The sequence below is a fragment of the Oncorhynchus keta genome, chromosome 20 (genome assembly GCF_023373465.1).
Source record: "Oncorhynchus keta strain PuntledgeMale-10-30-2019 chromosome 20, Oket_V2, whole genome shotgun sequence".
NCBI classification, from domain to species: Eukaryota; Metazoa; Chordata; class Actinopteri; order Salmoniformes; family Salmonidae; genus Oncorhynchus; species Oncorhynchus keta.
The window spans coordinates 3,033,478-3,045,069 of record NC_068440.1 but is presented as its reverse complement, the minus strand read 5'-3'; the positions used below and the strand labels follow the sequence as shown (position 1 = coordinate 3,045,069).

The 11,592-nt window shown below is 40.0% G+C and overlaps 1 protein-coding gene across 3 annotated transcripts in view; it reads left to right on the top strand.

Annotated features, from left to right (window-relative positions):
• Positions 1–369: 369 nt before the first annotated feature.
• Positions 370–11,592, top strand: part of LOC118399158 (protein PRRC2A-like) — a 46,483-nt gene continuing 35,260 nt past the window's right edge. For 2 of the 3 annotated variants that reach the window (XM_035794989.2, XM_035794987.2), the window contains exons 1-2: positions 399–731; positions 5,737–5,888. In XM_035794989.2, the coding sequence (XP_035650882.1) occupies positions 5,774–5,888 (115 nt within the window). In that variant the 5' untranslated portion in view covers positions 399–731; positions 5,737–5,773. Of the gene's footprint in view, positions 732–5,736; positions 5,889–11,592 lie in introns of all 3 variants that reach the window. The other variant, XM_035794988.2, reaches the window with a different exon arrangement.

Here is an 11,592-nt window from a genome sequence, read left to right as displayed (position 1 = left end):
CAAGCACAGAAATAGTGAAATTAAGGCCACGTAAAAATGAGTGAACTTCCACTTTAACGCTTTGGTCATGCATGAGATCTGATCAAGAGGTGTAAAACATAAACTATTGAATTGCATTATATTGTGAGTGAAAAACACACATTTGATTTTGTTTTGGTGTTGATAAATAGCAACCAGACAGTGAGACGAAATAAACCCAGTACACGGTTTGCTGATCAGAGCGCTGTAAAATACATTATTTGGGTACTCGACCTGACAATGTAGGATAGGGCGTGATTTAAATCCATGCAACATGTTGAAATAATCCGAAATGTTAGATTTGATAGGACAACATGCGGATTCAGAATTCATTATGTTAATCTGACCCCGCCCTCTTTGTGTGCCCTCCGCCCCCTCTGCACTACCGTCTCTAGTAGCCGTTGACGGCTCTTGTAGTGACGGATTAAGCTCTCCTGTAATATTTTTCTTTTTCATTGGTTTTGTGGAAAAAGAAAAAGGAGTACAAGTAAGCCGCTTTACACACATCAATCTCCAATATCCCCTCTCTTATTTTATAACGTTAATTAATTTGTAGTTTGAGCTAGCAGAGTGGTAATTTTGCTCGCAAGCTAGGGTAAACGTTACTTGCCAGCGACAGCGTGAGCAATAAACTAGCTAACGTTAGTTAGTAGAGGGCTAACGTGATAACATTATTCTGCGATACAACTCGAGACAAGTCGGGACAAGACCAGGTTAGTACTTACATCTTGTATTTCCTGATGTAACATATTAGCTAGCTAGCTAACTATATTATAGTTGAAATGTAACGATGGCAACCGCTAGATGTGTGCTAATGTGGTAACATTAGTTAACTAACGTTAGCATCGGCTAACAGTCACTCGCTAGCGACAATAGTGTTGGTTAGCTAGCTATTAGCTGGATGGTTTGGTTCATAGCAGGGCGAGATGTAGAGAGATCTATATTACAGATGGCTAGGTTACTAATGTAGATATATTGGTTCTACTGTATAGTTATACAATCTTGTCGCACAACAACCATGCCCATGTGGGTCATAGCTACATGCAATGTTTGCATCGTATAGTTAGCTAGCTTAATTGCTAACCGGTTTGTTATAATGCAGATGGCCTACCCGCACCGCCATTTTGTTTTGTTCTCTTCATAAAATAATTTGCCAAATCGCATAGTTCCTAGAAATTAAGATTTATACAATCTATACTAAAGCATTAAAAACTGAGTTGATTGACGCATTCACTGTTATTCAACGAGGAATGTAAACTAAACTAATTTCACCACGGCAATTTATCTGGGTATGCATTTCGAAACATCGCAGTCCCCCTCCCAACGTGAATATGGAGGCCGTATTAGATTGCTGTTCAGAGTTAGCTATGGCTACAGACAATGTGATGTTTATGCTAGAAACTATTTTTGGTGAAGTGGTATACTTGGACTGTGTTGTGCTGACCCTTGCCTTTGAGTGTGCTGTTATGATGGCATGCTGTGGCTGGCCCTGAACTCCTTTTTGCGTTACAAGGCCCTTTCCTGGTGTATTACATTGATGGCTTGCTTATCTGCCCTCTTAATCCCTGAACAACATGTTATTTGCCGGCCATCCCACGACCTAATTTTCTAATCTCATCGGGGTATTGAGGCACACAAGGTGTGCTGCTATTTGGCTGTGTTTGGGACAATAGTATGACTAAAAGTACATTTATCCCATTGAAGCAACTCGTATCTTTACGTCATACAAATGTGCATTGAACACATCCTTTATTTATCATGTAGTGTATTTAATGGTGGGTGCCTGCTGGTCTCTAATAATATTGTCTTTTAAATGGGTCAAGTTATCTTGTCAGTTGCTCTTGTGGTTTGCAGTGCACTTACAAGGGTTCTCAAACTTCTTGAGGTCGGGGGAACCCTTCTATGATGGCAAAGTAATAAGGTACCCCTCATAGTTGAGTGAGATAGAAATAACATACAAGCTGTTTTACCATGACTTGATGTCTCGGGCCCCGGGAAGGAACATTTTAATGGTCCGCCTCTTGGCATTGGAGAGAGAATATTACAGTTTCCAAGCTAATTTCTTGCAATTCTACACATTTTCTACATAGTTTAGTGCAGAAAACGTGATGATTAACTACGATGACCATATTCCATTGTGGCGGCTACTTGTCCGGTCTGTAATGTGAATAACTGATGGTTAATAAGTGATAATCTATCATGAGACTTTTGTTTTATTCTGCGCTATAGCATTCAACCAACAATGCATAGTGCATTTTAATGTTAAAAAAATATTATTGAAATCGAAAATCTTTCTATTGTTAATAATCTAACTGAAACCGAACCGACCTCAAAAGGCACTAATCGCTCAGCACCAATTCTGAAATTCTACACATTTTTCCATGAGGCAGAGCGAGAACTTTGCCATATTAAAGCTTATTAGTACTCTCCAGTGTAATTATATGAAATATGACCTATAATTAATTACAATATGAGTTTTCCCACAAAAAAAATTGTGGTCATGTATGTTTAAAAGCAGCCTTTTCTGCTGATTGGTCAGCTCATCCTCAGACAACAAAGCAGCCAAAAAGATATCCTCCATATTGGGTAGTCAACATTAGTCAGAAAAGGCATTATAAATATTCACTTACTTTTGATGATCTTCATCAGAAAGCACTCCCAGGAATCGCAGTTCCACAAATGTTTGTTTTGTTCGATAATGCCCATTTATGTCCAAATAGCTTCTTTTGTTAGGGCGTTTGGTCAACAAATCCAAAAGCGCGTTCAGGTCCAGCCGAACATCGGACGAAAAGTTCAAGAAGTTCCGTTTACAGCCCTTAGAAACTTGTCAAACTAAGTATAGAATCAATCTTTAGGATGTTTATATCATAAATCTTCAATAATGTTCCAACCGGAGAATTCCTGTGTCTGGAGAAAAGCAATGGAACGAGAGCTAACTCTCTCGTGACTGTGCGATACGAGCCTGTGGCACTCTGCCAGACACCTGACTCATTCCTCTCTCGGTCCCACTCTCAGTAGAAGCCTTAAACAAAGTTATAAAGACTGTTGACATCTAGTGGAAGCCTTAGGAAGTGCAACATAACCAATATCCCACTGTATCCACAATAGGGGCTGAGTTAAAAAAAAAACTACAAGCCTCAGATTACCCGCTTCCTGGTTGGATTTTTCTCAGGTTTTCGCCTGCCATATGAGTTCTGTTATACTCACAGACCTCATTCAAACAGTTTTAGACACTTCGGGGTGTTTTCTATCCAATACTTCTACTAATATGCATATATTAGCATCTGGGACAGGGTAGCAGGCAGTTTACTCTGGGCACCGTATTCATCTAAGCTACGCAATACTGCCCTCCTGTCACCAAGAAGTTAACAGGTGTACCTTTTTAATTTGTGAAAATATTTCCTTTAATGAGTTTTAGCCAAGCAGCTGTGATAAGCTAGGGGTGGTATAAAGAAGATAGCCCTATTTGGTAAAATACCAAGTCCATATTATGGCAAGAACAGCTCAAATAAGCAAAGAGAAATGACACTCCATCATTACTTTAAGACATGAAGGTCAGTCAATCTGGAAAGTTTCAATAACTTTGAAAGTATCTTCAAAGTGCAGTCGCAAAAACCATCAATCGCTATGATGAAACCAGCTCTCATGAAGACCGCCACAGATAAGGAAGACCCAGAGTTACCTCTGCTGCAGAGGATAAGTTCATTAGAGTTACCAGCCTCAGAAATTGCAGCCACCACTACTAAAGGATACCAATAAGCGGAAGAAACTTGCTTGGGACAAGAAACACGAGCAATGGACACTAGACCGGTGGAAGTCGGTCCTTTTGGTCTAGAGTCCAAATTGGAGATGTTTGGTTCCAACTGATGTGTCTTTGTGAAACGCAGAGTAGGTGACCGGATGATCTCCGCATGTGTGGTTCCCACCGTGAAGCATGGAGGAGGAGGTGTGATGGTGACACTCTTATTCACTTAGAATTCAAGGCACTCTTAGCCAGCATGGCTACCACAGCATTCTGCAGTGAAATGCAATCCCATCTCGTTTTGCGCTTAGTGGGACTATCATTTGTTTTTCAACAGGACATTGACCCAACACACCTCTAGGCTGTGTAAGGGCTATTTGACCAAGACTGTGAGTGATGGAGTGCTGCATCAGATGGCCTGGCCCCCACAATCACCCGACCTCAACCCAATTGAGATGGGTTGGGATGAGTTGAACCACAGAGTGAAGGAAATGCAGCCAACAAGTGCTCAGCCTGTGTTGGAACTCCTTCAAGACTGTTGGAAAAGCATTCCAGGTGAAGCTGGTTGAGAGAATGCCAATAGTGTGCAGAGCTGTCATTAAGGCAAATGGTGGCTACTTGAAGAATCTAAAATATATTTTCATTTGTTTTACACTATTTTTGGTTACAACATGATTCCCAATGTTTAATAGTTTTGATGTCTTCACTATTATTGTAGAAAATAGTAAAAACAAAAAAACCCTTGAATGAGTAGGTGTGTCCAAACGTTTGACTGGTACTGTACATTCATTCTAATCTTGACAAATCCATCCTTATTGTTCTGAAATCAAATCATATATCAAGCATACTACTTTTTGCCACAAGGACTCAAACGTACATGTGCAGTAGGGTGATGAAACCCCTACATCACAAACAAAAAACTTCTCCCCAAATAGAAGCAGATTTTCTGTCGCTATATTTTACATAATATAAATATTTATGTGTGGAGGGTCACCAGTCAAGTCAGTGCAGTTGTGGAGAGAGACGAGTCCTGTTGTAGTGAAACCAGCCCAGCAACATGTGACAGAGCTGACATTCTCACCGTGCAGTACCAGCACAAACAGGACTGTTGTTTTGGGTGACGCACACAGAGACAGTAGGTAGGTTGGTATGTCTTTTCTGGGTCATTCTAGATGAAAACCCCTTGGAATGACTTGTTTGGTACTGTATATATTTTGAGATCTGACTGCGGACCCCCTGCATTTTGTTACGTATGGGTGGTCCCAGGAATCGAACAAACCATCCTGGCGTTGCAAGCTCCATGCTCTACCAACTGAGCTACAGAGGGGCCCAGTTGCCCGTTAATTCATTTGATAATCATCAACTTAATGTGCAGTTTGCAATTGACCTCCATCTTTGTAACATGACAAGGGGGCAACATTTTCCCCAAACAATATTGCGCCGCCTACAAAGACGGATATTGTTTTTGTAATATATGATCCGTTTACAGACACAGAACAACTCTCAAGCTGTAGCCAAATCTTTATGAATTGGACCAATGTCAGCCCAGTGGATTTTATTGGTGAGCTGGAAAATGGGCTCAACCCTGGTGTTGTTGCCATGGAGGCAACCCCTCTCAAGGCAGTCCTAGAAAAAGTTAACATAATTTATAATGCATCACCATGGAAACTATGCCATGGATCGCATTATTCTCTCGGTACAGTATTTCCTGTGTTGACTTGTTCATGGCAATGTACTGTTCACGTGCTAGCTCTGCTCCTACATTGGTCTCTAATGTTATTGACCTGTTCTGAGCACTGTCCCCCCCCCTGTCTGTCCACACTACAAACTTTGTAATGCATACACTGATAAGAAAAGACTGGATATCGGGACTCGTTTTGTTGTTTAGAACCTGCATCAACTCAACACCACGTTTACCTTCACGTTCAGTGACGCATACATGGTGTCAAATGTCTCAATCTCTTTCTCTCTTCCAGTCTCAGGGCTCACCTTACTCAATGAGCGGACAGCGCAATGTCAGAGCGCTCTGGGCAAACTGCAAAGGGGAAGGATGGCAAATCCAAGTATGCGTCTCTCAACCTGTTTGATACCTACAAAGGAAAGAGCCTTGAAGCACAAAAGCCTGTTGGTGAGTATTCTCGTTTCCATTGTCCAGGTAGTGTGTTAGTGTGTGGAACAATTTCAGGTGTTGACGTGAGGTTTCCTTATCCAGGTCATCGGATCATTTTCTGATCCATCATAGGTGATTGGATTTGTTCATATCGATTGTGATAATAAGTCATATTATGCAATCATTTTCCAACATGAGATGTATGGGCCAACTTGACAAGAAGTGCATACACAACCCACATTTTTAGCACTTAACATTTTAGCGTTTAGTTTTAAGTTTTAATGTCACATGCACAAAATGTGCAGTGAAATGCATTTCTTGCGAACTCAAAACTATGGCTGTGGCGGTCAATTTCGTCAGCCAGTGATTGTCAAGCAATTAACTGCCGGTCTCACGGTAAATGGAAAAAAAAAAAAAAGTTAAAACTTGTTAGGGATTAGCTCCCTCTGTGGGGATCAAATCAGCGGAAATTTCAAGAGCGCCACGTGTAGTTTTTGATAAAAATCAAACTTTCATTAAAACACACATGCAAGGTACTGAATTAAAGCTACACTCGTTGTGAATCTAGCCACCGAGTCAGATTTGTAAAATGCTTTTCTGGCGAAAGCATGAGAAGCTATTATCTGATAGCGTGCACCCCCAAAGTACTGTAACGTCACCTAAAACGACAGATTTTGCGGTAGCCGGCGCTACCCAAAACGCAGAAATAAAATATAAAACATTCATTACCTTTGACGAGCTTCTTTCTTGGCACTCCTATATATCCCATAAACATCACAATTGGGTCTTTTTCCCGATTAAATCAGTCATTGTATAGCCAAAATGTCATTTTCTGAAGACCGGTCTGATCCAGGAATATTCCCTTTTACAAGACGCAACGTCACTTTTTAAAATTACAAAAGTTGCCTATAAACTTTTACAAAACACTTCAAACTACTTTTCTAAACCAACTTTAGGTACTAATAAACGTTAATAATCTACACAATTCATCGCGGGGCGATCTGTATTCGATAGCAGCTAGTCTTGAAATCAGCGGCCATCTTTTCCATGAGAGACTAAAACAGGAAAGGGCAAAACAACCAAGGATTAAGTCTGATAGAAATGCCAGCACTGGCGACATCGTGTGGAAGCTGTAGGCGTTTACAGGGCATCTTTATGTATTTGCAGTCCCCTTAAACAATACATTGACTGGCGGATTAATATATTTTTTGTGTTTTTGGAGAACAGTTTTTCGAGGGATTTTTACTCCTAAACACGTTGCGTTATAGCCACAGACACGATTTAACCAGTTTTAGAAACTTCAGTGTTTTCTATACACACATACTTATCATTTGCATATACTATATTCCTGGCATGAGTAGCAGGACTTTGAAATGTTGCGCGATTTTTAACAAAAAGCTGCGACAATTCACATGATCCATAAGTAACACATTTAGCATCCCCTGGCTTCCTTGCATTAAAAAAAAACGTATTATATAACCAGGAAGGACTCATTGCGATTTGAAATGTATTTTTCAAGAGCGTCCTGGCCAAGTTTAGCAGCACCAAGTCATTACACAATTACAGACAGACAACATGAAAACGACAAGTCATCTAGTAAGAACTGGAAGTCGACCGATTAATCGGAATGACCGATTAATTAAGGCCGATTTCAAGTTTTCATAACAACAACCGCTGTCAGCCAGGTGGAGAGCGAAGAGGAGCAGCTTGGACGAGACACTCAGCAGAGGGAAAGGGAGGGTTACTTAGGTAAACTTTGAGTAAAGAAGTGCAAATGCCGATTAAAAGATTATTCGAGTTGGGGGAGACCCGCTATCTTTACACCAGCAAAACTAAGTAGTTTGCACTACACAACAAGGAAAGTATAGATTTGCGCCACTATAAATGAATTGTTATTAGTAGGTTAAAAACTACTAATCACAGACAAACGACTTGACATGCTGCCATCTTGGATTGAGAGACTGCATAGCCTACAAGCCACTGATGCAGACCTTTGAAACAACTATATTTAAAAAAGTAATATAGCCTACGTCATCACAATATATCCATTATTTATTTTAGACTGCTCTAAAGAAACATGGTATATAGTCTATTGCAGAAGAACAGAATAGCATACTCTGAATTGTTGTTATGTTAGGCCCTGATCTGGCTGTGGGCTACACTTGTTCATTTTGCAGACAAGATTTGCTTTGAATTCCGTGGCATTATTTTATAGTACGAAGAATACAACAGGGCTCTACAGTGCTACCATTTTGGGGGCATATGCTCCTAAATATTTTTGCTGTGCCTCCTGGAATTATAATTTGGGAGCACAAGTGCCTCTGAAAAAAATGTAATAATAATCACCAAGATCAAATCAAAATCTAATTTTATTTGTCACATACACATGGTTAGCAGATGTTAATGTGAGTGTAGCGAAATGCTTGTGCTTTTAGTTACGACAATGGAGTAATAACCAACGAGTAATCTAACCTAACAATTCCAAAACTACTACCTTATACACACAAGTGTAAAGGGATATATAATATGTACACAAAGATATATGAATGTGTGATGGTACAGAACAGCATAGGCAAGATGCAGTAGATGGTATCGAGTACAGTATATACATATGAGATGAGTAATGTAGGGTATGTAAACATTATATTAAGTGGCATTGTTTAAAGTGGCTAGTGATACATGTATTACATAAAGATGCAGTAGATGATATAGCGTACAGTATATACATATGAGATGAGTAATGTAGGGTATGTAAACATTATATTAAGTGGCATTGTTTAAAGTGGCTAGTGATACATTTTTTACATCAATTTACATTATTAAAGTGGCTGGAGTTGAGTCAGTATCTTGGCAGCAGCCACTCAATGTTAGTGGTGGCTGTTTAACAGTCTGACGGCCTTGAGATAGAAGCTGTTTTTCAGTCTCTCGGTCCCTGCTTTGATGCACCTGTACTGACCTCGCCTTCTGGATGATAACGGGATGAACAGGCAGTGGCTCGGGTGGTTGTTGTCCTCTGATCTTTATGGCCTTCCTGTGACATCGGGTGGTGTAGGTGTCCTGGAGGGCAGGTAGTTTGCCCCCAGTGATGCGTTGGGCAGACCTCACTACCCTCTAGAGAGCCTTACGGGTGTGGGCGGAGCAGTTGCCGTACCAGGTGGTGATACAGCCCGACAGGATGCTCTCGATTGTGCATCTGTAGAAGTTTGTGAGTGCTTTTGGTGACAAGCTGAATTTCTTCAGCCTCCTGAGGTTGAAGAGACTGCTGCGCCTTCTTCACAACGCTGTCTGTGTGGATGGACTAATTCAGTCCTCCAACAATCTCTGTCTCACTTTCCCGATCAATTTCTTCTAAAATTGTGTGTACATCTGTATAGCTAGACTTAGATTTAGCTTTCCCTGACTTAGTCGCCATACTGATTGATATATAAACAGCTGAAGATGCGCTTTACCAAAAAAGTGCTGTGAGTAACATGCGCTCCTTCCAGTATGAATCTTCAATGGCGAATGACCCTCTTTACACCGGAGTTTACTACATGGGTTGGTCTTCCAACACAACCATTACATATTGCCGTTTACCTCAGCTCATTGGCTATCTACCCAGCTAGATTTCAAGACGATCAGTGGTCATTGGGTTAAAATACAGTCAATCAACGAAACAACGGTCATATCATTGGTGCACAATGATGTCATTACTTGTTGTCTTCAAATCGGTTTCTTTCAGCCAATACTTCCCGCGAAATGACCCATCAGGTTTGGTTGTGTTACAAACAAACCAGTTGATTGCAATGAAACCAAACATGACTGGAAAAATCACGTTTAGTGTGTGTATTTACATCGAATCTGCTGTCGAAAATTGAATGAGACGGAATATTAGACTATAAAAATGGATTTTATCAAACAAAAGACCATTCATTGTGTAACAATGAGCATTGGGATTGCAAACGGAAGAAGATCGTCGAAGGTAAACAATTTATTTTATTGCAATTTGTGATTTTGTTACGCCTTGTGCTGGTTGAAATCGTTTGTTTTTATTGGGCTCTGTTCTCAAATTAACGCATCGTATTATTTCGCAGTAAATCCTTCTTTAAATCTGACAACGCAGTTGGATTAGCAAGATTCTAGGCTTTCGAAACATGTGAGACACTTGTATTTTCATGAATGTTTAATATGACTATTTATGTAGCGATCACTGTATGTTGTCGAATTTAATCCCGCTAACGGGTTCGGTGCGCAGAGAGGTTGGTGGTATTTTTTTTATTTAGCCGTTGCTGACCCCATGCTTACATCTTTATCACAAATAAGACAATTTGCTTTCCCTGGTGCCAATTCCATGTAATAGTCTCACAAGGGTGCTCTGCTTTTCTCTGCCATCTGTAAAACATGCACACAGCTCTGAGGTGACAATGATAATGAAGAGTCTGCTTAGGAGACAAATACTCTCAACTGTTTGAATAAAAATAGAGTTTAAGTTACCTGTGATGAATGTTGAAAACAAAAACTGTAATTTCTATATGCAGGAAATCTTATTTTAATAATGGGCATGGTACCAAAGTGCGAGTCATAATTCCCATGACACCTTCTAGCAAAATCTGAAAAGTGGTTCCTTCATTCATTTATTCCATAGGATATTTTTTAGATTCACTTAAAATAAGGTCTGTGTTTCGTGTAGTCTAACACCACCTTGCCAATTTTATAACTGTAGATATCCATAGGACAAGGTAACTCAGATCAATATAGGCTAAATATGAGCGAAGATCATTTTTTTTGTAGAGTGGATTTATGAACATATGTTGACAAACGTTACCTTATCCTAGTGAGATTTACACGGGTATCAAAACGCTGAGGCACGAAACACAGACCTTGTTTGGGGCAGCAGTGTTTAGAGTTCGAATCCCCGATGTGACAAGGTACAAATCGTTCTACCCCTTAAAACAGGCACTGTTCCTAGGCCGTCATTGAAAATAAGAATATGTTTATTAATTGACTTGCCTAGTTAAAGAAAGGTAAAATAAAACCTTCTTTGAAGTAGATCAAGACATGACTTTCAACCTTCGTCTCTCCCTAGCCCATATGGGAGTTGTAGCGATGAGAAAAGATAGTAGCTACTAAAAACAATTGGATACCATGAAAAGGGGGTACATTTTTTAAAAATTGAGAAACGGGCCCTATATACTTATTTTTGTTATTTATTTCACTTTAGTTGTGATACAAATGTTGGGCTATATGTTTTGATTTTTAATACATTAAGGCTGCATGGTGCGACTGAAGATTTGAAAAAAGTTGCATGAAAGGCATGAGCACTGCTTTGTTTTTTTGTGCAGGCTGTACACACTTCATCAGTCTCTCATTCACAATTTGACAAGCACTTTATAATGCATCGAATTTCCCGGCGGCATCCTCTTTGTGTGGCCGTAATGACCCCTAAAAAATTCATGCCCCTTGTGGCTGTTGTGCCCTTGGGCTGAATATAATAATTATAATTAGGGCCGATTTTCAAGTTTTCATAACAATCGGTAATCTGCATTTTGGATGCCGATTATGGCTGATTGCATTCCATGAGGAAACTGCGTGGCAGGCTTGACCACCTGTTACGCTAGTGCAGCAAGGAGCCAAGTTAAGTTGCTAGCTAGCATTAAACTTATCTTTATAAAAAACAAACAATCTAAACTTCTTGACGATACTCATCCCGTTAGCGGGATAATTGTCATCAACAACCGCTGAA